The sequence below is a fragment of the Salmo salar genome, chromosome 19, assembly GCF_965601325.2.
Source record: "Salmo salar chromosome 19, fSalSal1, whole genome shotgun sequence".
Lineage (NCBI taxonomy): Eukaryota > Metazoa > Chordata > Actinopteri > Salmoniformes > Salmonidae > Salmo > Salmo salar.
In genome coordinates this window covers 58,611,756-58,639,083 of record NC_138309.1, presented here as the reverse complement: position 1 = coordinate 58,639,083, position 27,328 = coordinate 58,611,756, and the positions used below count along the sequence as shown (strand labels likewise).

The 27,328-nt window shown below is 42.5% G+C and overlaps 2 protein-coding genes across 5 annotated transcripts; one reads left to right on the top strand and one right to left on the bottom strand.

Annotated features, from left to right (window-relative positions):
- Window positions 1-40: 40 nt before the first annotated feature.
- Window positions 41-14,550, bottom strand: gcp2 (Gamma-tubulin complex component 2). Of its 4 annotated transcripts, none has more exons than XM_045701862.2 (18): window positions 14,407-14,550; window positions 12,470-12,627; window positions 12,253-12,381; window positions 11,968-12,144; window positions 11,587-11,746; window positions 10,394-10,601; window positions 9,563-9,762; window positions 8,376-8,565; window positions 8,064-8,209; window positions 7,700-7,880; window positions 6,587-6,767; window positions 4,654-4,826; window positions 4,291-4,419; window positions 4,063-4,183; window positions 3,593-3,736; window positions 3,249-3,377; window positions 744-907; window positions 41-472 (listed from the first exon to the last, which is right to left on the bottom strand). In XM_045701862.2, exons 1-18 carry the CDS (start codon window positions 14,426-14,428, stop codon window positions 397-399), a joined length of 2,688 nt encoding a protein of 895 aa, XP_045557818.1. In that variant the 5' UTR covers window positions 14,429-14,550; the 3' UTR covers window positions 41-396.
- On the top strand, window positions 13,754-27,328 carry LOC106579288 (BTB/POZ domain-containing protein KCTD5). Its single transcript, XM_045702504.2, has 6 exons — window positions 13,754-14,104; window positions 14,389-14,497; window positions 14,653-14,744; window positions 15,029-15,124; window positions 15,321-15,446; window positions 23,132-27,328. Exons 1-6 carry the CDS (start codon window positions 13,754-13,756, stop codon window positions 23,159-23,161), a joined length of 804 nt encoding a protein of 267 aa, XP_045558460.1. The 3' UTR covers window positions 23,162-27,328.

Sequence of the window (27,328 nt, the reverse complement as noted above, 5' to 3'; positions counted from 1 at the left end):
TTTAATTCTGTAAGCAAAGATGACAAAGAGAATGCTTGGGGACAGTTAATATTTTTTATTGTACACAGGAAAAAAAAAAAAAAACATGAGATAAAAAATAAGTTACCCCTATAGAGGTCCAGGTTCTTTTACTTCTTCTGAGAAATGCATACAGTTCATGGTTATTTAATCCTATGCCCCTCTTAAAGGGGGAAACACCATAGAGCCGGTTTCAAAACACATCAATATATATGGTGATAGTTTCTTGAATCAAACACTAAACCGTTTTATGTTTGATACGTGGAGAAATGTCTGGGGGAGAAATGTCATGTTTGAAGGTGGTTTTTATAATATGGGCAGGAGTAGGAGAAATAAATACATATTACTTGGGTTACCATCAAGCGCACTTTGACAATGCTATGCAGAAGCCTTCTGACTTCTCTCTATAGCCATCCTCTCAAGGCGCTCTGTGTAGAACCCGTTGAAATCCAACCTATGGAATCAAATTCAAAGCAGTTTTTACTAGGATTGTAACTATCTATAGACCAGGAGTTTCCCACTCCGGTCCTGGAGAGCTGCAGAGTATGCAGGTTTTCGTTCCAACCCGGCACTAACACACCCATTTCCAATAACCAACTTCTCACAGTGTTCAGTCTGGACCTTAATCAGTTGAATCAGGTGTGTGGGTGCTGGGTAGCATCAAAAGCATGCGTAGCCAGTATCTCTCCAGTACCAGAGATAGACCTGTGCAGTAGTAGACTCACCGGTAGATGATGTTAATCATGCTGTGCTCACAGTCGTTGGTGCTGTAGACGCTGAGCTTGTCCAGCAGGTCCAGGAGCAGTGTGCTGAAGTTGCTGTCAAACTTGCTGATGGTGGCTTCGAAGCACGAGTCTGACTGCAGGGCATCCATGTGCTCCGCTAGGAACTGACGACGGGGAACAACGACATACAGTTGAAGTCGGAAGTTTACATACACCTTAGCCAAATACATTTAAACTCAGTTTTTCACAATTCCTGGCATTTAATCCTAGTAAAAATTCCCTGTCTTAGGTCAGTTAGGATCACCACTTTATTTTAAGAATGTGAAATGTCAGAATAATAGTAGAGAGAATGATTTATTTCAGCTTTTATTTCTTTCACCACATTCCCAGTGGGTCAGAAGTTTATATACACTCAATTAGTATTTGGTAGCATTGCCTTTAAATTGTTTAACTTGGGTCAAACGGTTCGGGTAGCCTTCCACAAGCTTTCCACAATCAGTTGGGTGAATTTTGGCCTATTCCTCCTGACAGAGCTGGTGTAACCGAGTCAGGTTTGTAGGCCTCCTTTTCTATAGGGTTGAGGTCTGGGCTTTGTGATGATGTCCACTCCAATACCTTGACTTTGTTGTCCTTAAGCCATTTTGCCACAACTTTGGAAGTATGCTTGGGGTCATTGTCCATTTGGAAAACCCATTTGTGACCAAGCTTTAACTTCCTGACCGAGGTCTTGAGATGTTGCTTCAATATATCCACATCATTTTCCTCCCTCATGATGCCATTTATTTTGTGAAATGCATCAGTCCCTCCTGCAGCAAAGCACCCCCACAACATGATGCTGCCACCCCTGTGCTTCACGGTTGAACACCTTCACCACCCGATGTCACAGGAAGGCCAAAAAGATCATCAAGGACAACAACCATCTGAGCCACTGCCTGTTCACCCCGCTATCATCCAGAAGGCGAGGTCAGTACAGGTGCATCAAAGCTGGGACCAAGAGACTGAAAAACAGCTTCTATCTCAAGACCATCAGACTGTTAAACAGCCATCACTAACATTGAGTGGCTGCTGCCAACATACTGACTCAAATCTCTAGCCACTTTAAAAATTGGATGCAATAAATGTATCACTAGTCACTTTAAATAATGTTTACATACCCTACATTGCTCATCTCATATGTATATACTGTACTCTATACCATCTACTGCATCTTGCCTATGCCGGTCGGCCACTGCTCATCCATATATTTATATGTACATATTCTTATTCATTCCTTTACACTTGTGTGTATAAGGTAGTTGTGAAATTGTTACTTGTTAGATATTACTGTACGGTCGGAACTAGAAGCACAAGCATTTCGTTACACTTACATTAACATCTGCTAACCATGTGTATGTGACAAATACAATTTGCAAAATTTGCAAGCCTCCCCCTTTTTCCTCCAAACATAACGATGGTCATTATGGCCAAACAGTTCTATTTTTGTTTCATCAGACCAGAGGACACTTCTCCAAAAAGTACGATCTTTGTCCCCATGTGCAGTTGCAAACCGTAGCCTGGATTTTTTTATGGCGGTTTTGGAGCCTTTCAGGTTATGTCGATATAGGACTCATTTTACTGTGGATATAGATACTTTTGTACCCGTTTCCTCCAGCATCTTCACAAGGTCCTTTGCTGTTGTTCTGGGATTGATTTGCTCTAGGAGACAGAACGCGTCTCCTTCCTGAGCTTTATAACGGCTGCGTGGTCTCTTGGTGTTTATACTTACGTACTATTGTTTGTACAGATGAACGTGGTACCTTCAGGCGTTTGGAAATTGCTCCCAAGGATGAACCAGACTTGTGGAGGTCTACAAGTTTTTTTCTGAGGTTTTAGCTGATTTCTTTTGATTTTCCCATGATGTCAAGCAAAGAGGCACTGAGTTTGAAGGTAGGCCTTGAAATACATCCAAGGGTACACCTCCAGTTGACTCAAATGATGTCAATTAGCCTATCAGAAGCTTCTAAAGCCATGACATTTTCTGGAATTTTCCAAGCTGTTTAAAGGCACAGTCAACTTAGTGTATGTAAACTTCTGACCCACTGGAATTGTGATACAGTAAATTATAAGTGAAATAATCTGTCTGTAAACAATTGTTGCAAAAATTACTTGTGTCATGCACAAAGTAGATGTCCTAACCGACTTGCCTAAACTATAGTTTGTTAACAAGACATTTGTGGAGTTGTAATGACTCCAACCTAAGTGTATGTAAACTTCCGACTTCTACTGTAGGTAAAGACATTTTCTGATTGGGATACAGTCATGTTATATTTGATAGATCGTACTTGAGACAGAATACAAACGTCCATTGACATCATTACGATACTCTTGTATTTGGTTGTTGTTCTATGTAACATACCCATGTAAAACCCATGTCATACTTGGATGTTTTTACCTTTGAAAGCCATGCTTCAAGTTGTTTATAGTAGTGAGTATCTGCTGCAGATGAGTGAGTATGTGTGTAGTTACCTTGGAGGTGAGCCTCTTCTTCTCTTGCTCCACGGTGCGTTCGCTTTGGGTGGGAGGACCCTCCATGGTGCCGTGCTCCAGAGACAGACGGTTCATCTCCCGGTCCAGCTTCATGCTCTGGGTGAAGCGCTACACCAGGAAACAGACACACATTTAATAAGGATCAGCAGTGAGAGACACTGTATAGTCACACTGGGGGGGGGGGTATTAGGCTACATATCACAATACTTCTAATGTGCATGAGTTGCATGTATTTGTATTTAATTGAAATACAATACCATTACGTGTAAGCTACAACAAGCTGCCTTGACATTCCAAGTTGTTGTAGTTCCACATCCACTAACCTGCATGCAGTTGGTGAACATGACACACACGGACATGAGCTTGGAGAAGATCTTGAGCAGCTCTGGGTTGGTCAGCATGCAGTCCTTCAGGCAGTTGTCCAGGAAGCTGGTGTGATGACACAGCACGTCGTCTATGTTGGAGGCCTGAGAGAGACAACATGGACTATATTAGGGCATTCCTGGTCAATGCAGGGCTTGGCATGGTTATGACAGTGTGCATTAAACTGCAGCATGCAGTTATTAGGAGCATTTTAAATTAATGTAATATTGAAAATGGGGACTGGAAAAAAACGTTTGACCGCAACAATCTTAGGTCAAAGCAAAGTAAAGGCTTGTGGCTGACATTTGTAATGGATGCCAATCTACTACACTAGGCACAGAACAATTACGCCACAAGTAGCTATAGGCTGATACATGATAGCACTGAATGCTATCAAGGTGGGGAGCAGCCTTGGTTCCGTTCCACTCACAGATTTCAGGTTGTTCTCCATGATATGCCAGGTGGGCTCCATGACTTCAAACATCATGTAGTACTGGATGTTCTGGACAAAGTTCAGCATGCGCTGCCTCAGGGCAAACGCTGCTGCAAACCTTCAGGGAGGAGGAAACCAGATAGCTCATATTAGATCTTGCTATTAGGAAGTTGGCACTAAGAGGAACAAACAAGGAAGTCAAGTGAAGAAGTTTCGTCAACTCACCACTTGGCCCTGTGCAAGGCGTACTGCTTGGCTGTTTTGTTGCTGATCCACACGTTGCACAACAGCCTCTCGACATGTTTGCAGTAAAAAATGTGGCGAAATAGCATCTGGTATCTCGTAAGCGCTTTCCTAGAAAAATACAAACTCGGAATCAGAACACATGGTTATAGTATTGGCATTTAGCATGCCCGGTCCCTGGGTGGGAGGGTCTCAATAGATTGAGAAAAGCTACATTAGGGTAGAAAAGTATATATTTTTTATTTTACTCCCATCTTCAAGTGAGCTTTTTTTAGCCTTTATTTAACCAGGAAGTCATAACGAGGTCAGAAGACCTGGCCTTGGATATAGGCCCAGTGTACCGACCTGTTGATGATGAGTGACAGCGGCCACTTGACGATGTAGTCGAAGGAGAAGGCCTCCAGGCCGCTGAGGGCCACCTCGGTGGGGTCGGCATTGATGATGGCCTTCTCCTGCTTGGTCTCGATGGCCAGCACCCGCAGCAGTTGGGTGATCACGTCATGTGGCATCAGGTCAATCTGGGAAACAGGACCAGAGGGTCAGTGGAAGAGTTCAGTGTGACGCCCCTCCCAAAACAGTCACATTACATACCAGTTGTTAAACTTAAGTCTTTTATATGTATATCCTATAGATCGCAATTTCCCCTTTCCCAAAAACAATATATATTATGGATCCCTATCCTTGGGTCCAGCAAAATTAAGGCAGTGAACAGGGTGAACAATTTGCGGGGTGAACAGGCCGTGGCTCGGGTGGCTGAGGTCCTTGATGATCTTCTTGGTCTTCCTGTGACACCGGGGGCTGTAGATGTCCTGGAGGGCAGGCAGTGTGCCCCCGGTGATGAGTTGGGCTGACGGAACCACCCTCCGGAGAGCCCTGCGGTTGTGGACGGTCCAATTGCGGTACCAGGCGGTGATACAGCCTGACAGGATGCTCTCAATGGTGCATCTGTAGAAGTTTGTGAGGGTCTTCGGGGGCAAAGCCGAATTTCTTCAGCTTCCTGAGGTTTAAGAGGCGCTGTTGCGCCTTCTTCACCACACGGTCTGTGTGAAGGGACCATTTCAGGTTGTCAGTGATGTGCACGCTGAGGAACTTGAAGCTTATGACCCTCTCCACTGCGGTCCGTCGATGTGGATCCTGGCACCACTCTACCAGGACTCTCACCTCCTCACTGTAGGCGGTCTCGTCGCTGTTGGTAATCAGGCTTACCACTGTTGTGTCGTCAGTGAACTTGATGGTTCATTTGGAGATGTGGGTGTCCGGGCAGTCATGGGTGAACAGGGAGTACAGGAGGGGGCTGAGCACGCACCCCTGTGGGGCCCCTGTTGAAGATCAACGTGGCGGAGGTGTTGTTGTCTCCCACTTTGCTCAGATATCATATTAAAAACATTTCTCTCCACTCTATGGCAAAATGTGTAGAATTGCAGAAAATGTACTCTAAAGCTTTACGGCACCCAAAAGGCCAGGGCCGGCTCTGAGTGCATGTGTGGTTATGGATGTGGGTACGCAGACCCATGAGCCACTGCGGCCCCTCATGAGGAGTTCAGATTTTTGGTGGCCCCCACCTCCATCAAAGTTGCCCATCCCTGCTATACAACTGTGATTCTGCCCCTCAGCAATTTTATATTACTGTGCTAGAGTGCAGCAAACAGCAATGGATGCACCATTTGAATAACAAGATAATAAATGACTTTAGATTCACCTCAAAGTAGTCAATAGTGCCCCCAGCTGCTGTAAGCAAACGTTAATATGCTCAGACTTATTTTGGGAAGGTTACACGAGCCTATTCATCATAATGCATGCATCATACCGTGTACAGTATGTATTTAGGTCATGATGATTGAACTAAACCCATTTCTAAAACTGAAACTGAATGAATAAGGTAACCACTAGATGGTGCTGCTGTTATCAATTTAGCATAAATTCCAGACTGGTGCACGTCTAGGATATTTAATCAAGAAGGTCAGAGGGGTTTGATATATGGCCAACATACCACGGCTAAGAGCTTTTCTTAGCCACGACGCAATGCGGAGTGCCTGGATACAGCAGTCTAAGGCACTGCATCTCAGTGAGGCACCACTACAGACACCCTGGTTCGAATCCAGGCTGTATCACAACCGGCTGTGATTGGGAGTCCCATAGGGCGGCACACAATTGGCCCAGCGTCGTCCGGGTTTGGCCGGTGAAGGCCGTCATTGTAAATAAGAACGTCTTCTTAACCGACTTGCCTAGTTAAATAAAGGTTACATTTAAAATAAATAAAACCACGGTTTATAATTACCTTCAGGTCATCTTTGAATGGGTCTGTGTTAGCAGTACTCATCCTCAGAGCCAGCTCTAGCAAGGCCTCCAGTCTGGGAGGAACAATGTCATCCACTGGCTTTTTCAGCTCCTCTTCCGTCAGATCCATGAAATGGACAAAGAAATCTCCCTTGTCCATTAAGAAGTAGTGCTTGATTGACCTAGGAAGAATACATCTCTTAGCATACAACTGAACAACAACCTCTCCCTCAATGTGAGCAAGACTAAGGAGCTGATCGTGGACTACAGGAAAAGGAGGGCTGAACAGGCCCCCATTAACATCGACGGGGCTGTAGTGGAGCAGGTCGAGAGTTTCAAGTTCCTTGGTGTCCACATCACCAACGAACTATCATGGTCCAAACACACCACGACAGTTGTGACGAGGGCATGACAAAACCTTTTCCCCTTTAGGAGACTGAAAAGATTTGGCATGGGTCCCCAGATCTTCAAAAAGTTCTACAGCTGCACCATCGAAAAGCATCCTGACCAGTTGCATCACCGCCTGGTTTGGCAACTGCTCGGCATCTGACCGTAAGGCCCAGTACATCACTGGGGCCAATCTACCTGACATCCAGGACCTATATACTAGGCGGTGACAGAGGAAGGACAAAAGAAATTGTCAGACTCCAGTCACCCAAGTCATAGACTGTTCTCTCTGCTACCGCACGGGAAGCGGTACCGGAGCACCAAGTCTAGGACCAAAAGGCTCCCTAACAGCTTATACCTCCAAGCCATAAGATTGCCGAACAATTAATCAAATGGCCACCCAGACTATTTACATTGATGCTCCCCTTTGTTTTTAATACTGCTGCTACTCGCTGTCTATTAGCTATGTATAGTCACTTTACAAATGACCTTGACTAACATGTACCCCCGCACATTGACTCAGTACCGGTACCCCCTGTATATAACCTTGTTATTGTTATGTCATTTACTTGTGTTACTTTACTTTATTTAGTAAATATTTTCTTAACTCCATTTCTTGAACTGTATTGTTGCATGTGATAAAAATCAATTTAATTTGAACATAACAAATTAGAAATACCCTATCAAACTTGAATGATCTATTTATAGTTGTATTGTTGTTGTTTACCTAAGGCGTGCGACCAGCTCCTTCTCCTCCATCAGAAAGTCTAGAAGGACCTTACTGGCGTAGTAGTATGATTTTTCTATCTGCTCCACGTAGGCTCTCTCCTTGAGAGTGTAGAGGATTTCCTTAGCATCGGGACAAGTCACGTCCCGGCCACACTCTCTCACCACGTTGAGGTACTTCCCTATAGAACAGGATGAGAAGAAGAAGGAAAAAACAGACAAAAACTCCACAACAAATGATCAGGACCTTGATACTCCTTGCTTTCTACACTATAAGAAACACTGTGAATTGCACTGGCCATGGTCAGGATGCACTAAAAGGGTGACCTGAACAAATCTGATGCGAACAGTATGATGCGTCTTACCTGTACTTAAAATTTTGTCTGCCATTTTCTGAAGAAAGGATGGAATTCTGTGCTGTACGATTGTGTACCGCTGATCCCAATACTTATCGTTGTAGTCCTCCTGGATCTTCTCTTTCTGTAGCTCGTGCTCTTCAACCATGAATTCACTATGAAGGTCAAATAAATCACAAAAACATGGACAAAACTAACTACTTGTGTGAAAATCTAAATTGCCATAATTCATGTCCAAGTCTGTGACATAATAGAAAAGTACCCTTTTGATTAAATGTAAGAAATGTGAGAAATTAGTTGCACGAAAAAAAAACACGATACCTGTAAGGGTCCTTGATGATGCCTCTATAGATCCATTTCTCCAGTATCTCAAAGTAAGGCACACTAGCTGCTTTCGTGAGGTAGAGGCACAGTTCCTGGGCTTGACTGTCTCCAGTGTAGTTGAAGGTACGATCGTGAAGGAGGCTCAACGTCGACCCACCCATGCAGTCTCCTTTGTCCACCGAGGAGGCTTTGCGAAACAGAACATGCAACCCACTGATTATCAATACCGTCATAACACCTCTGACAGATCTATCTAAAAAGCAATAATACAATTGAATGTCCAAAAGTGCAATGCAGATATAGCTACCAACCAACCAGAATATGAGTGTGTGTATATGGAATCAAGAAATTCCACAAATTAACTTTTAACAAGGCACACCTGTTAATTGACATGCATTCCAGGTGACTACCTCATGAAGCTGGTTGAGAGAATGCCAAGCATGTGCAAAGCTGTCATCAAGGCAAAGGGTAGCTACTTTGAAGAATCTAAAATCTATTTTGATTTGTTTAACACTTTTTTGGTTACTACATGATTCCAAATGTGTTATTTAATAGTTTTGATGTCGTCACTATTATGCTGAAAATAGGAAAAGTAAAGAAAAACCCTTGAGTAGGCGTGTCCAAACTTTTGACTGGTACTGTATATATGATGCATAAGGATCATACACTGAGTGTATAAAACATTAAGAACCCCTGCTCTTTTCATGACACCGACTGATCAGGTGAATCCAAGTGAAAGCTATGATCCTGTGTTGACGTCACTTGTTAAATCCACTTCAAATCAGTGTAGATGAAGGTGAGGAGACAGCTGAAGAAGGATTTTTAAGTCTTGAGACATGGATTGTGTATGTGTGCCATTCAGAGTGCCTTTGAATGGGGTATGGTTGTAGGTGCCAGGTGCACCTGGTTTGTCAAGAACTACAATGCTGCTGGGCTTTTCATGCTCAACAGTTTCCCCTGTGTATCAAGAATGGTCCACCAGCCAAAGGACATTCTGCCAACTTGACAAAACTGTAGTAAGCATTGGAGTCAACACAGACCAGCATCCCTGTGGAACGCTTCTGACACCTTGTAGAGTTCATGCCCCGACAAATTGAGTCTGTTCTGAAGGCAAAGGGGGCGGGTGCAACTCTGTTTATATATATATATATATATGATTTATTGTATGATCATGACATCTTTACCAATGGAGGCTAGGATCTCCATGGTCCTCATGGTAGGCTGGATGTAGAACCAGAGCTTCTGCAGGGAGAGCATGCCCTGCCTGTGGAGGTGCTCCAGCTGGGTCACCAGGATCAGGTACTCCTTCATCAGGGTCCTCATGGCCGCCGTCAGGGCGTGGTTCACCTGGCCGTACTCAAAGGATGACTTCTCCTCAGTGAAGCTGCCAGACAAACACAGCCAAACTGTTATACCAGACAAAACACAAACAAATTGTTTGTCAACGCAAGCCAAATGATACATCTCCAGATGGTGTAAGGATCACAACTTGAGTCCCGCAGAAACAAAACAAAGTTAAGTATCTAGACTGAGTGTAAAAAATTATTAGGAACACCGGCTCTTTCCATGACATAGACTGACCAGGTGAATCCAGGTGAAAGCTATGATCCCTTATTGATGTCACTTGTTAAATCCACTTCAAAATCAGTGTAGATGAAGGGGAGGAGACAGGTTAAAGAAGGATTTTTAAGCCTTGAGAGGGTGGTAGTAGGTTCCAGGGACACCAGTTTGTGTCAAGAACTGCAACATTGCTGGGTTTTTCACGCTCAACAGTTTCCCGTGTGTATCAATAATGGTCCACCACCCAAAGGACATCCAGCCAACTTGACACAACTGTGGGAAGCATTAGTCAACATGGGCCAGCATCCCTGTGGAACGCTTTCAACACCTTGTAGAGTCCATGCCCTGACGAATTGAGGCTGTTCCGAGGGCAAAAGGGGGGTGTAATTCAATATTAGGAAAGGCCTTAATGTTTTGTACACTCAGTGTATATTTCCTTGTTAAAGTTCACTCACCGTGTTATAGTAGAGTAGTATGAGGCGACTGGTAGTATCCTATTGACCAGCTCCTTGATGGACATGTCAAGGCTGGGGTCAACAATAAAGGAGCGGTTCTGCCTCCCGAGGACAGGCTGGGCTGTGATGTCTCTGCCATCCACACCGATCAGCACAAACAACAGATCATCAACCAAAGCCTGCTCCTGGGCTGGCAGGGGCATTGTACCTGATCATAAAACACCAAAGAGATTTGAGGTACATTTTGTTATTGCATACTGTACATAAAAATGAGCAGTCACTGCCTTCAGAAAGTATTCACACCCCTTGACCTTTTCCACATTTTGTTATCTTGCAGCCTGAATTTAAAATGGATTAAATAGAGATGTTGTGTCACTGGCCTACACACAATACCCCATAATGTCAAAGTAGAATGTTGTTTTTAGAAATTGTTACAAATGTATTAAAAACAAATAGCTGAAATGTCTTGAGTCAATAAGTATTCAACCCCTTTGTTATGGCAAGCCTAAATAAGTTTAGGAGTAAAAATGGCTTAAAACAAGTCATATAATAAGTTGCATGGGCTCACTGTGTGCAATAATTGTGTTTAACATGATTTTTTAATGACTACCTCATCTCTGTACCTCACATACAATTATCTGTAAGTTCCACAGGCGAGTGAGAAGCTGGAGTTGCTTACCAAGAAGACAGTGAATGTTCCTGAGTTTTGACTTAAATCTGCTTTAAAATCTATGGCAAGACATGAAAATGGTTGTCTAGCAATGATCAATAAACAATTTGGCAGAGCTTGAATAATTTGTAAAATAATAAAATGTGCAAATATTGTACAATCCAAGTGTGCAAAGCTCTTAGAGACTTACCCAGAAAGACTCGCAGCTGTAATCGCTGCCAAAGGTGATTCTAACATGTATTGACTCAGGGGTGTGAATACTTATGTGAATTTGATAGGTCTGTATTTAATTTTCAATAAATTAGCAAACATTTCTAAAAACATGTTTCACTTTGTCATTATGGGGTATTGCGTGTAGATATGTGAGAAAAATAATAAATATTATCAATTTAGAATTCAGGCTGTAAAAACAAAATGAGGAATAGGTCAAGGGGTATGAATACTTTCTGAAAACACTGTATGCACAAACTTCATGAAATCTATCAAAATGTGTCAAAGTGAGACATATGAAGAACATTCATACCAACGGCCACTGCTGGGTCTCCTGCTGGTGTGGCACCGGTGATGAAGTCCCCAATCAGAGCAGGCCGGTCATACACCCAGTTTGGAAACACTGGGTTGGGCTGAGTGGGGTTCTTTTTGTTGTGTCTGTCCCTCAGCATCTTTCGTGTGACTTCAGCCGACTGTAAAGATGGAGGACAAGTAGAAGAACTTACAGATGTATTCAACTCTAGCCTTTTGAAAACTATTTGGTCGGGCCCACTTGAAGTAGTCATACGCGGCGGGCCAGGAGTCTTTTCTGACTCCAGACCCTAGTTTACAACTATGTAACAGACTATAAAAAGGGCCAGAAAATATCCTGTCCCTAATTATAAGTAACCTTTAAAATTATGCGAGTACACACCTGGGGCACGTTGGAGCTGGCAGTGACGTTTCCCAGCTTCTTGCGCAGCTCTTCCAGTTCCTGCATTGACATCTTGGTGCTGGTTTGAGGGATAGCAAAGGTTGTGCTTGTACTTGATGTCACATTACCAGATGCTTCAGACCTTTCTTTGGCATTCTGTTGCAGACATTGGAGCGTCTGAAAAATATTAACACACAACACATTGTTATTAGGACATAATACTGTACTGTAAATTAAACAGTGTAGGAATTGTCAGCCTCTGAGTAACATATGCAAAATGATTACCTCTTTGTCCTCGCTAAGCTTTGATAGAAGGTAGACCAGTGGGTCCAGGTTGCGGACATTTTTTGACTTGAGCTCATCATATTTCCTTAGGAAGTCCTCTGGCGTCTTGGAACACTCTACTATTTTGACCTGAGAATGAAAGTTGAATTAGTCAAGGATATTGGTAGAAAGAGCATAAACCTTTACAAAATGTGCCAATAATTTCCCCGTCAATCACCTTTGCACTGTGTGCAGACACTGTTGTGGTGACATACGGCGTCCTGTTCTTCTGCAGTAAATCAATATACACTTCTGCTCCATCACCTCCTCGCACGTGAAGCTGACTGAGCAGCTCGTTGACGTCATGATGTATCCGAAACTCACTCATGGCTAAGGCTGTTGAAATGAGAAAGGTTAATAACTAAATAATCAATCCTCTGTCAAGTTCAACTCTAACAGTTAGCGTATCAGTTTAATAATGGCAGTTAAAAGTAAAGCATGCAAATTTATAAATGAATGTGGCTGATTGCTATCTATCAATATGTCCCTCCCCTCCACCCTCGTACTGATGTTGCAGCTTCTCTGGCTACATAAGGACACAACTGATGATGCTTTAGATTCTAGTGGCTGCCCTTTCTGGCTTCAGTATAACGAATTGAGCTGGCTAGACCACATAGCTTGCTAGCTAGTTAGCCTTTTCCCCGAGAACATTATTAAACTATTTCCTTAACTAGCTAGTTATGAAGCTAGCTTGATGGTCTTCATATTGACCCAATTCGGTCGAGCTAGATAGCTAACTAACTAGCCAGCCACTTTGAGCAAGCACGCTAGCTAAACTACTAGAGTAGGGTCTGCAAATAGAGCTTGCTAACGAATATTGTATCTACCTGGTTAGCTATATAAACGGAATCTTGAAATGGATTATCTGGAAACACTTAGCAAGTAAAGGATGATAAAAAAACATGAAAAATTGATAGCACATTACCTGAAGCCTCTGTTGACTAACAAGCAGTTACCGCCAACTGTCTGGCAACACAGACTTTCATAATAAATGTTTTTAGATTCAAATAATTTTAAAAAGTGCTTAATATAAGGAGATTTACAACATCAACAGAGAACACATTTTTAATTTTAAATACTAACTATAGTATGACTGAAAATAACACTTGTATTTAATCAATGAACTCTTACTTTGGAGGGGGAAAACGACACAGCGGAAGTATACAGTAATGACGTTCCAACCCGGAAGAATTGCCCTCTTCTGATTAACGTTTGAATAAACAAGAATGGCCCATTTGTTTTAGGAAAACATTGCAAGCGATGTTGCTTAAAAATATCGTATATTTAAACTAAGAAATATAGATGTCTTGTTTAGAGGTCTTGTGAGGCATGGACATGAACGAATGTGTGTAGCAACGCCCTAATGTCAGCCACCTTGTTGGAGAAAAAGAGCCCCGTTGTGTTTACAAATCGGTAGGAATTATTGTTACCCTGCAGTGTGATTGTTTTTGTCGAAGGAAATATGGCTGAATTGCACGTTGTGGAGCAGAGTGGTACTAGCACTATAGAACAAACCGAGCACCGTGATGTCCGAGGCTCTGTTCGGCTGGCATCGTCCAGTCTCATGGTTCTGCCACGGAGCAGCTTGCCCACCAGTCCCGGGGTATCGAGTACTAGCAGAGTAGTGTTTGGGTTCTCAGTGAAGAGCAACCCCAGTTCCCCGTCAGAGCCAGCAGAGAAACCCGGATCCCGCTGGGTTCGCCTCAATGTTGGTGGAACCTATTTTGTCACAACCAAACAGACATTGTGCAGGGACACCAAATCGTTCCTGTACCGATTGTGTCAAGAAGATCCGGATTTGGACTCTGATAAGGTAACATAATCTACCATAATGTGTGGCATACCGTTCTATCATTAATCAAGGTGCATCAGTCTAGCATTCATAATGCGTTGCCACTGTGATGATCATGCATGATATTATACCCAAATACCTTCAGCTAAAATGTTCGAAAATTGTAACACTCAGTCTGCTGCTCAGCCATTTGACAGTAATGCATGATTTGATCTGCATGTGAAGAAGCACCAGAAAAACATTTCTGACACTAAAATGGCAGGCATGCAATGGGCTTTTTTTCCAAACTTTTATAAATATCTTAGGATGAGACAGGTGCTTACCTGATTGACAGAGATCCCACATACTTTGGCCCCATTCTGAATTACCTGCGGCATGGGAAACTGATCATGGACAAGAACCTAGCAGAAGAAGGTAAGACTGTCTAAATAATAGTTCCCCAAATTGTCAAATACAATCCCTATCACACACCATGCTTTTATTTAGAAGCAATGGGATTCTGCAGATGTGTGATACAGGCCCTTTCCTTATTAGTATCATGCGACTAAACTATTGGTTGGCTGTCTCAGGTGTCCTTGAGGAGGCGGAGTTCTACAATATTGCGTCATTGGTGAGACTGGTAAAAGACAGGATACGGGACAACGAGAACAGGACATCTCAGGTATGCCAGGGAAACGCAGGCAGGATGAATGGAAAAGGCCTTAGTCTGGGATGGATGATGGCATTGATGCTGTGAAATAACACATGCTAAACCAAACACTAACATTTCAGAGGATGAATGTGTTTACAAGTCAGTGTTTATGTGTATACTGGCACACTCACACACACCACTCACTGTTCCAAAGCAAAACACCTACCCGGCCAATTAACCCTAATGTGCTCTGGTAGACACATGTCACTGTGTGGAAACAGGGGCTTTTATTGTAGTATCTGTTTTTCTCTCAGGGCCCAGTGAAACATGTGTACCGGGTGCTGCAGTGCCAGGAGGAGGAGCTCACCCAGATGGTGTCCACCATGTCAGACGGCTGGAAGTTTGAGCAGGTGGGCCTAGTAGTCCTCATGTCACACTTGTCTTTAAATCCATAGGTCATTGGTGGTAAATCTGGTCATGTCCATACCTTTTTCCAGTGCCTTAAAATGTTCTTGTGAAATTTCAAAATATGCCTAAAATTTCATGTGAAGTTGACTTTTAAGGTAATTTACAATCTCGCTCACCCTTTCCCATCTCCCCTCACAGCTCATAAGCATCGGCTCGTCCTATAATTATGGCAACGAGGACCAGGCTGAATTCCTGTGTGTGGTTTCCCGGGAGCTCAACAACTCCACTAATGGCATTGTCATCGAGCCCACTGAGAAGGCCAAGGTGAGATCAGCTTCTGAGAGTGTCTGTGAGTCATGTGTTAGGCATGAAGTCAGAAGATTCTCACGTGTAACATCAAAGTTTGTCAGGCATCAAAAACTTCAAAAATTGTGTAACGTATAGATGAGGCCTCGTCCCACGTCATCGGTTGTATAGATTAAGCTTCACTGTTTCATTCAACCCTAAATTAATGGGAATGATAGGCACTGAATAAGGTCATGAGATCAGCCAGTGCCTAATCTTGGAAACCCAGAGCTAAAATATTGCTTAATTACATCAGATGCTCAATCGAGTTCGAAAAAGATACTAGAAAGAGGAGCAGAAGCAGAGCAGTAGCTGTGTCCCCCTCTCTCTGCAAGTTGTGGGCAAGTCTATGGGCCAAATGTCCGCTCCCCTTCCTAAAATTCGAAAAATGCAAACACCTGCGAAATCTGGATTTTTCCCGAATGATCAGTGACGGAAAAATCTGTGTAGGGTCGTTCGATGTCATTTCAGAAAGCCACGACACCGATCATCTCAGAGATTGTTCTGAAATCGTTTCTGTAATTAGAAACAGATAAGATAAGCATTGCAGAAACATTATTTTGTTGAAATATAATTTGATATCGGAGGAATTGCACCGAAATTGGCACATTTTTATTGATAAGATTGATATAATATTAAATTAATGATAGTACCTAATATCTAATTTGGACCAAACTTTTTTCTAACAATGAGTAAGACATGAGGAATCCAACAGTTGTCAAAAGCCATCCACAGACCACCCACATCCCATGCCAATCCCACCCCAACAAGTATATACTACAGTATCAGTTCTCTGTTTGACAAGTAGTATGACGCTGCGGCTCGGAGTATTGTTTCTTCTTCCTATATAATGTATTTTCAGTGAATTTGTTGATGTTTCTTTCCCCTGTTCAGAGCAATGTGTATTATAAGTTGTTTATGTCCCATCTTACATCATGATATTAGGAGGTTCTGAACACTAGATGGTGCTGTTCCTGCTATTAGGTTATTGTTAAAGGGATAGTTCACCCAAATTACAAAATTAGAAATTGGTTTTCTTACCCTGTAAGCAGTCTATGGATCAGGTATGACAGCAACCTATGCTTTGGTTTGCAGGTGATTCACACTCACTCACTCACTCACTCACTCACACAATAGACACATATAAGCACACACACAGACACACACAGACACACAGAGAGCCAATGCTGCTGTCACATGTTATAGAGACATTGAACCACTGGACTCTTCCTGTTTCACACTGTTAGGTTCTAATTTTCAGAGTAAAGACTCACCGGACACTATGAAAGCTCAAACCAAGTTTATTCTTCCCAGAGGATCAATACAGCTGCATTAGACGACGACATATTCACACAAGCACTGATATTTAACCCAATGCATTTCTGTTGCTAGACAGAACCTTAGTGATATCTGTTCTTCCTCACTTAATCTGACCTGACCTCTGCCCCAAAGTGCTCACTCCTCCCCAACTCACGGCTGTTATGGTGACTGGTGCCAGACTGTGTCTCTTCTCCTCCCATAAGATCCCTGATGGCTAACAATAACATATCCTGACATAATGTAAACGTTATACATTACCCTCTCTCCTTCAGTGACATGAATAAGTATATTTCATATTCTCAGAACCCAACAACACTGTGTATTTAAATACTGTATCCCCAACATAGCTCATTCTAATATTTCTACTACTGTAAATTGTATTTTATTTACACTGTTTATACACCCCGCATGTTTATATACTGGATTCTTGAGATAGCTCACTCTAATATATCTACTGCAATGCATATCATTCTTAGTATATCTTGTGTAAATTCTCCCGGTATACATATGTATAGATTGCATTTTGATTACTACTACAATGCTGTTTGGGTTGTTAATTGGATTTGTCCCGCCGTTCTCGATTTGTTATTTATTTTATATATACACCACATGACCAAAAGTATGTGGACACCTGCTTGTCCGCATACTTTTCATTCCAATTTCATTCTCATTCCAAAATCATGGGCATTAATATGGAGTTGGCCCCTCTTCTGCTGCTATAACAGCCTCCACTCTTCTGGGAGGGTTTTCCACTATATGTTGGAACATTGCTGCAGGGACTTGCTTCCATTCAGCCACGAGCATTAGTGAGGTCGGGTACTGATGTTGGGCGATTAGGCCTGGCTCTCAGTTGGTGTTCCAATTCATCCCAAAGGTGTTCGATGGGGTTGAGGTCAGGGCTCTGTGCAGGCCAGTCAAGTTCTTCCATACTGATCTCAACAATCCATTTTTGTCTGGACCTCACTTTGTGCATGGGGGCATTGTCATGCTGAAACAGGAAAGGGCTTCCCCAAACTATTGCCACAAATTTGGAAGCACAGAATCGTCTAGGATGGGCCTCCCGAGTGACGCAGTGATCGCTGTGCCATTAGAGATCCTGGTTCAAGTCCAGGCTCTGTTGCAGCTGGCCGCGACCGAGAGACCCATGGGAAGGGGGCACAATTGGCCCAGCGTCGTCTGGATTAGTGGAGGGTTTGGCCAGCAGGGATGTTATTGTCCCATCGCGCTCCAGCGACTCCTGTGGTAGGCCGGGCGCAGTGCACGCTGACACGGTCGCCAGGTGTACGGTGTTTCCTCCGACACATTGGTGCTTCTGGGTTAAGCGGGCGTTGTGTCAAGAAGCAGTGCGGCTTGGCTGGGTTGTGTTTCAGAGGACACACGGCTCTCTACCTTCACATCTCCCGAGTCCGTACAGGAGTTGCAGCGACGAGACTGTAACTACCACTTGGATACCACGAAATTGGGGAGAAAAAGGGGTAAAACTGAAAAAAATAACAATCGTCTAGATCGGCATTGTATGCTGTAGCATTAAGATTTCCCTTCACTGGAACTAAAGGGCCTAGCCCAAACCATTATTCCTCCGCCACCAAACTTTACAGTTGGCACTATGCATTCAAGCAGGTAGCGTTCTCCTGGCATCTGCCAAACCCAGATTCGTCTGTCAGACTGCCAGATGGTGAAGCGTGATTCATCACTCCAGAGAACGCATTTCCACTGCTCCAGAGTCTAATAGCGGCGAGCTTTACCCCACTCCAGCTGTTGCTTGGCATTGCGCATGGTGATTTAAGGATTGTGTGCGGCTGCTTGGCCATGGAAACCCATTTCATGAAGCTCCAGATGAACAGTTATTGTGCAGACGTTGCAGGTTGGAACTCGATATTGAGTGTTGCAACCGAGGACAGATGATTTTTACATTCTACTTGCTTCAGCACTCGGCAGTCCCATTCTGTGAGCTTGTTGGCCTACCACTTCACGGCTGAGCCGTTGTTGCTCCTAGACATTTCCACTTCACAATAACAGCACTTACAATTGACCGGGGCAACTCTAGCAGGGCAGAAATTTCATGAACTGATGTGTTGGAAAGGTGGCATCCTATGACAGTGCCACATTGAAAGTCACTGAGCTCTTCAGTAAGGCCATTTTACTTCCAATGTTTGTCTATGGAGATTGCATGGTTGTGTGCTCGATTTTATACACCTGTTTACAACGGGTGTGGATGAAATAGCCGAATCCACTAATTTGAAGGGGTGTCCACATACTTTTGTGTATATATACAGTACCAGTCAAAAGTTTCAACACACCTACTCATTCAAGACTTTTTCTTAATTTTTACTATTTTCTACAGTGTAGAATAATAATGAAGACATCCAAACTATATCTTCACTAGTGGAGCCCCTGATAACATCTTTTGATTAGGATCTGTTTCCCTGTTTGAAGGATCTACATTTGTAAGTGCCATTGCACTGAGCACAGCCATTACACTTGTAGTTTGCATTCGGTAACACGAGCATTCATGAGGTGTTTAAACACACAGATTCTGCTTCAGCCCATTCAGTGCTTTCAGGGCGTGTTCACAGTCATAGTGACACAACTGCAGATAATACTTCAATGTACAGTATCAGTCAAACATTTGGACACACCTACTCATTCAAGGGTTTTTCTTTATTTGTACTATTTTCTACATCGTAGAATAATAGTGAAGACATCACAACTATGAAATAACACATATGGAATCATGTAGTAACCAAAAAAGTGTTAAACAAATCAAAATATATTTTATATTTGAGATTCTTCAAAGTAGCCACCCTTTGCCTAGATGACAGCTTTGCACACTCTTGGCATTCTCTCAACCAGCTTCATAAGGAATGCTTTTCCAACAGTCTTGAAGGAGTTCCCATTTATGTTGAGCACTTGTTGGTTGCTTTTCCTTCACTCTGCGGTCCAACTCATCCCAAACTATCTCAATTGTGTTGAGGTCAGGTGATTGTGGAGGCCAGGTCATCTGATGCACCACTCCATCCCCCTCCTTCTTGGTCAAATAGCCCTTAAACAGCCTGGAGGTGTGTTGGGTCATTGTCTTGTTGAAAAACAAATGATAGTCCCACTAAGCGCAAACCAGATGGGATGGCGTATCACTGCAGAATGCTGTGGTAACCATGCTGGTTAAGTGTGCCTTGAATTCTAAATAAATCACTGACAGTGTCACCAGCAAAGCACCATCACACCATCCCACCTCCTCCATGCTTCACGGTGGGAACCACACATGCGGAGATCATCCGTTCACCTACTCTGCGTCTCACAAAGAGACGCGGTTGGAAACAAAAATCTCAAATTTGGGCTCATCAGACCAAAGGACAGGTTTCCACTGGTCTAATGTCCATTGCTTGTGTTTCTTGGCCCAAGCAAGTCTCTTCTTATTGGTGTCCTTTAGTAGTGGTTTCTTTGCAGCGACTCGACCATGAAGGCCTGATTCACGCAGTCTCCTCTGAACAGTTCATGTTGAGATGTGTCTGTTACTTGAACTCTGTGAAGCATTTATTTGGGTTGCAATTTCTGAGGCTGGTAACTCTAAAAATCGAATCAAATAACATTTTATTTGTCACATACCCATGGTTAGCAGATGTTAATGCGAGTGTAGCGAAATGCTTGTGCTTCTAGTTCCGACAGTGCAGTAATATCTAACAATAATATCTAACAGTAATATCTAACAAGTAATCTAACAATTTCCCAACAACTACCTAATACACACAAATCTAAAGGGGTGAATGAGAATATGTACATGTAACTATATGGTGCAATAGATGGTATAAAATACAGTATATACATGTGATATGAGTAATGTAAGATATGTAGGCATTATTTAGAGTGCATTGTATAAAGTGACTAGTGATCCATTTATTAAAGTGGCCAGTGATTGGGTCTCAATGTAGGCAGCAGCCTCTCTGAGTTAGTGAATGCTGTTTAGCAGTCTGATGGCCTTGAGATAGAAGCTGTTTTTCAGTCTCTCGGTCCCAGCTTTGATGCACCTGTACTGACCTCGCCTTCTGGATGGTAGCAGTGTGAACAGGCAGTGGCTCAGGTGGTTGATGTCCTTGATGATCTTTTTGGCCTTCCTGTGACATCGGGTGCTGTAGGTGTCATGGAGGGCAGGTAGTTTTCCCCCAGTGATGCGTTGTGCAGACCTCACTACCCTCTGGAGAGCCTTGTGGTTGTGGGCGGTGTAGTTGCCGTACCAGGCTGGGATACAGCCTGACAGGATGCTCTCTATTGTGCATCTGTAAAGGTTTGTCAGGGTTTTAGGTGACAAGCCAAATTTCTTCAGCCTCCTGAGGTTGAAGAGGCGCTGTTGCGCCTTCTTCACCACACTGTCTGTGTGGGTGGACCATTTCAGTTTGTCTGTAATGTGTACTCCGAGGAACTTAAAGCTGTCCACCTTCTCCACTGCTGTCCCTTCGAAGTGGATAGGGGGGTGCTCCCTCTGCTGTTTCCTGAAGTCTACGATCATCTCCTTTGTTTTGTTGACGTTGAGTGAGAGGTTGTTTTCCTGACACCACACCTGCCCTCAACTTCTCCCTGTAGGCTGTCTTGTCGTTGTTGATAATCAAGCCCACTACTGTTGTGTCATCTGCAAACTTGATGATTGAGTTGGAGGCGTACATGGCCACGCAGTCTTGGGTGAACAGGGAGTACAGGATGAATGAACTTATCTTCTGCAGCAGAGGTAACTCTAGGTCTTCCTTTGCTGTGGCGGTCTTCATGAGAGCCAGTTTCACTTCATTTCACTTCAGCAATTTGGCCTATTTTGTGTATGACCATTACATGAAATCCAAATAAAAATCCATTTAAATTACAGGTTGTAATGCAACAAAATATGAAAAACGCCAAGGGGGATGAATACTTTTGCAAGGCACTGTATCTTCTGTATACCAACCCTACCTTGTCACAACACAACTGATTGTCTCAAACACATTAAGAAGGAAAGAAATTCCACAAATGAACTTTTAACAAGGCACACCTGTTAATTGAAATGTATTCCAGGTGACTACCTCATGAAGCTGGTTGAGAGAATGACAAGAGTGTGCAAAGCTGTCATCAAGGCAAAGTGTGGCTACTTTGAAGAATCTCAATTCTAAAACATTTTTGGGTTTGTTTAATACTTTTTTTGTTTACTACGTGATTCCATATCTGTTATTTCATAGTTTTGATGTCTTCACTATTTTTCTACAATATAAAGAATAACCCTTGAATGAGTAGGTGTGTCCAAACTTTTTTATATATATATATATTTATTTATTTATTTATTTATTTTATTATTTTATTATTATTATTTGTACTTGTTTGACATTTTACTGCATTGTTAGTTGCTAGTAATATAAGCATTTCGCTTCACCTACTACAACACCTGCTAAACTGTGTACGCAACCAATACATTTTGGTTTGATTTCTATTTTTTTTCTAGGTAAACAAAACCAAAACATGAGTTGCTTTCATACCTGGTTCATAAACTTTTACAGGGTAAGATATCCAATATGTAATTTGGGTGAACTATCTCTTTAACAATGGGGAGGGAGAGATTCTTAAAAAAAAAAAATCGCCTAATAGGAGGAACACCACCATCTAGTGGTCAGAACCTGGTCATATCAGGATGTAGGATGGGGCATAAACCCAACAACTTCAATGTCTCATTTCTCAGAACATGGTACAAAAATATCACCATATTCACTAAGAATGCATTACACAAGATGAACAAACAATACTCAGAGCAGCAGCTCCATACTACTTGTCAAACTGATACTGTATACTCATTGTTGGGGTCAGATTGGTGTGAGGTGTATGGGGGGTCCGTGGGTGGCTTTACACCATTTTCTTGGATTCCTCATGTCTACCTCAATGAAGGAAAAATATTTGGTTTAAATCGGATGTTAGGTACTATATTTAATTTTATATGCATCCTATAAATTTAAAATGGACAATTTGGGTGCAATCAATTAGCTTAATTTCTCAGAGATCAAACATGTTTTTGTTGTTGTTGAATGGTTGAACATAAAAGACTGTAAAAACACCAGCAACTCAGCTCCAAGTGATTCTAATTTGGGAAAGCTGTTCCAAGTATTCCCACGCATAAGAGAGAGAGATGTGATCGTATACAAATGTAAGCAAGGTTTGAAATGATTGTTTTATTTAAATATTAGATATGTTTGGACTTCTTGCGATCAATTTGCTGTCAACAACTTATTTGTATTCATGAGCCGGCCCCCTGACCATCCTCTCAAGAAAGAATCAGCCCGCGGATGAATCTAGTTGATGATCCCTGATCGAGACAGACGCATTTTCTCTCCTTACAGATCCTCCAAGAGAGAGGTTCACGGATGTGATGAGACTCCCAGGCCTGAGCTCACCCTGCTCAGCTCATGTGACATTTCCTGATGTCTCCTGCACCACCTCAGCCATGGTCCAAACCTTCACCTGTTCCACCTCCAACCCCACGCCCCCTTCACCTCCCCCTCCTCTGGGTGTGCCTTTCCACAGTGGGGGGTTCCCATCCCCCTCCCCTACAGTGCTGCAACATAACCCCATCGTCATTTCTTATTCTCAGTTATATTCATGAACGTTTTGAGGGATTCTGAAGAGATGGCAATAGAGTATTATTAAATGCAATACCTGTTGTCATAAGTTGGCTTTTGAAGATTCAGGTTTTGCCCCTGATCATAATCCCCATCTTGTCCATAGTACCTCCACACAGAGCTAAATCATTGTCACCTTCCTCATTCAGGTGATCACACAGTTAGTGGGGAGCCCTTTCCTTGTCTGTCCGGCTATGTCGACGTGGCGGAAATCTGTGATAATCTCCTCAGAACTTTCAAAGGACAAAAAAAAGGAAAACAAAAAATCTACTGACTGTGACCTGTCCCACCTACAACCCTGAATATCCACCTATGGGGTGAGATGATACTGTTAGCAACATGGCCCACCCTCTGACCTCCAATCCTAGTCCTTCCATCTCCACAGCTGGAGCTCCAAGACAGTTCATAGTCACTTGGGAGGCTGAAGGCGGAGAGGTGGGGCTAAGGACAGTGAAGCCACCAGAATCTTCTACAGCCCTCAAATTCAAATCTGGACCTCAAAGCCAGTTCCTCTGCTCCCCCCCCCCCCCCCCCCCCCCCATTCTTCCCCTCTAATCAGGGACAGATTTAAATCTGGGACACGAGGTGGGTGCGATTTTTATTTTATTTATTTATTTTTTATTTTAATTTTTTTAATGATCAGGTAGAACAGAAAACCAGCAGTAGTACGGACCTTGTAGGGTAAGATTTGAATACCCCTGTACTACAGCGTCTCTTTTGGTCACTTGTGCAGTCAGTCCTGCTCTCACAGAAACTCTTGCATTATAAAACTAGAAGATAATGGGGAGGAACAGACCCTTGTCTAACAGAGGCTCCACCCCACCGTGGTTCATCAGGGACTTTCACTGCAGTGCTGAGCATCCATCACACTGAGCATCCATTTTCTTTTTGGCTCAGGTCAAAGTCCTTTGTCACCAGGAGGGCACATCTTTTTTCTTTTGCAGCCGTGCTAGGGATGTTTCAGTGCAAAAGAAAACACACAACTTAAAAGACAAAACCACACACATGTACACAATTGTCAGGCATGTGAAGAATATAAATCTATATATAATGAAATTATATGGAAAAAATGAATGCAAATGATAGATTTTTGTCATATTTGTGTAGTATGGTGTGTTTTATTCCATTCGGGGAAGACATATCACTCCTCTTGGTGTTTCCCCCAATGACAAAGGTGTAAGTTTGTGTATGCAGTGCCTCTCTGCTATACGTCAATGATTGAAGATATGATCAGCGACCCAGAGTTTTTCAATGACACAACTTCTAAGTAGATTTTCTGTTCCTTATAACCCGTTCAAACGATCCTTAATTCGCGCAGCTCTATTATGTTCTCCTTGCATTTCTTCAAATTGTAATCAGAGATAAGAGACGGGTTACTGAAAAGCTTTTATTTGAAATGAAGAGATGGCATGTGTCCAGTACAGTGTGCCTGTTGGACCTGTGATCATCTGTAATCTGCCTAGCCTTGTTTCATTTTCATGCCAATTATCACTCACTGTGCATTTGCCTGCTACACACCTTGGCGTATGTTCAGTTAACAGCTTTGCTTTACATTTTGCAGTATGCACTGTTTAGTAATTTTAGAGTATGCCGAAATGAATATTTGACATACATACTCTGGAATTGTTATAGAGTCAGTATACCCACAGGAACATTGGGTACTGAAATTGCTGCATGGATGGGACATTTCAGCTTTTTGACTTGTAACGTTGAGGGAAAATAAGGAAGTTATACTTTTGTTTCTCAACAAGTGTTACATCTCTCTGTGCCAACCAACAGTGATGGGTACAAGCTTGTCTGGAGTATACTTCTCTTATACGCATATCATTGCCCCAGGAGTAAATCCTGGTATTACCCCATTTGTACTACATTCTGTCGATTTGACTGTGTACTTAAAAAAGTACCCCATCGGTGACCAATATCACATCCTTTTTATTTCACGGGCGTCACATAATCTGTACACCACCTTTTCCTGTGTATAATGAATATTTGGTGCAATTATGTTATATCGGCATGTGTAAGAATGCGTTCAACTTAAAAACCACACCCCAAAATAATTACCTGTGCTGTTGTTATGCTCCCTGACTGTTTTTGTTGTGACTTTTTGTTTTTCCTCTTGGAGTGTATGTTGTGCAATTCTACTACTAAACTGGGACAAAACTGCAGTAGCGCACAGACTGTGCTGCTGGAAGAATGACTGACTGTCTGATAGAGGCTCTTTTTCTCCTCTTTGGGCCTTTTTCAAAGCCCCCGGGGGTTATTCTCTTTCCCTTTGTCTGTCTGTGTCCAGTGTTGTGCCTTTTGACCTGTGTTGTGCACAGTTGTTGCCCCCCCTCTGGCTTATGAGGCTCCTCTCGCATTGGAAACGAAAAGCTACGAGGCCCCCGAGGGACCCGTGTGGCGTGGTTCCTCTGTTGGTTCGATCTCCCGTTATTAGTCAGTGAGAGGAAAACTCCTGGAATAGACCTTGACCGAGTCTATTCTGCCGTCATGACTAGGTCCTGTTTGTTTACGTACAGTGCAGATTATCAGGCTTAACTCCTTTTCTTTTGTGCCAATACTTTTTAACCAAGCCCCCCACCCCTTATTGACCCCTGTACCTTAGCTCCTGAACCTTTTGCCTGTTAGTTTGTCGCTGCATTCCTTTGTTTTCTTTCCTGTCATAAATGTGTGTAGGTGCAGTCGGCCTTGTAAGTTTACCCCACAACCAGCTGAGAGGCAGAGAACAGGACGGTGGTTGTAGTTGTGATTTTATCTCAGTAAAAGGGTCCTTCCACCAAGTCGGTGCCTTTTGAGATGTGTAACTTGGTGAAACAATAACATTTGATTTCACCTCATTTTTACATTCTGTCATAAAGAGCCCGTTTTCTCATCTTAAAAAAAAAATGCCTATATTAAGTGCCAAATAAAGTAACAGGGTTGATGATTTCATCTTAAATCAGCCATAACTCCACTTGTGACAGGGGAAATTGAAACTTGTGTGCAACAGGGAGGGGCAATTGGAATGCAAGCTTCACATAAACCATAATTGTTAAAACTTTTCTAACCCGTGTATCTATGGGTAACAGGTTTGACGTGTTATGCTCAACCAACTCCGTTTTCCACAACAAAACACCAGGAAATGCAGAGTAGAAACAGCTGACCTCATTTTACACTGATTTCACTATTTGATGTTCAATGTTTCTTTTGAAAACATTTTTTTTTTAAAGGAATAGTTTCACCATATTAAAATGAGATCAGTTTACATAACAGGCTTGAATTTCAAATGTATTTTTCTTAAAATGAATCACTAATCATATGAAATAATAATCTTCCGAAATTGATTTGTCAAAGCAACAAAATAACTAAGGCTTTACAATGATGGTGAAAACTTGAATCTTCCTGGAAGTCAGAGGGTGCATGGAGGGACATGTTAAATTGCTGAATTTTTCCCTTTAATAAGTCTTTATTCATATTTAAAAAAAATATTGAATTCTCCATGTGGTCTATATTAAAGGGCACATCATTGAATATAACAGGCATTTACAATTCAATATTGGTTGGTGCACAATTTCACTTAAAATATCAAAGGGACGCAAAAGGCACTCATTTCGTGGAACGAACGTAAAGCCAGCAGTGCACTTTTCTTTTGGGAAAATGGCAAGACATGTTTATTTGGCTTTCTCTCTTGAATTGCATGTTTAAGGCAACTTATGCTGTCTGTTTTGATCCCATGACAATTACACTGACAGAACTTTTTCGTTGTTGATGTATGCATTCACTTTGAAGCACTTCTTTTTCACTCCAGTGAACCCAAATTTCTCCTTTGACATTTCTTTGTTTCCTTTTATACTTACAGATTGTTTCATCCAATTTTGATATTGAACTTTGTACTTAGATACAAACGATCATTGCAAAAAAAATAAAGTGTTTCCCCTA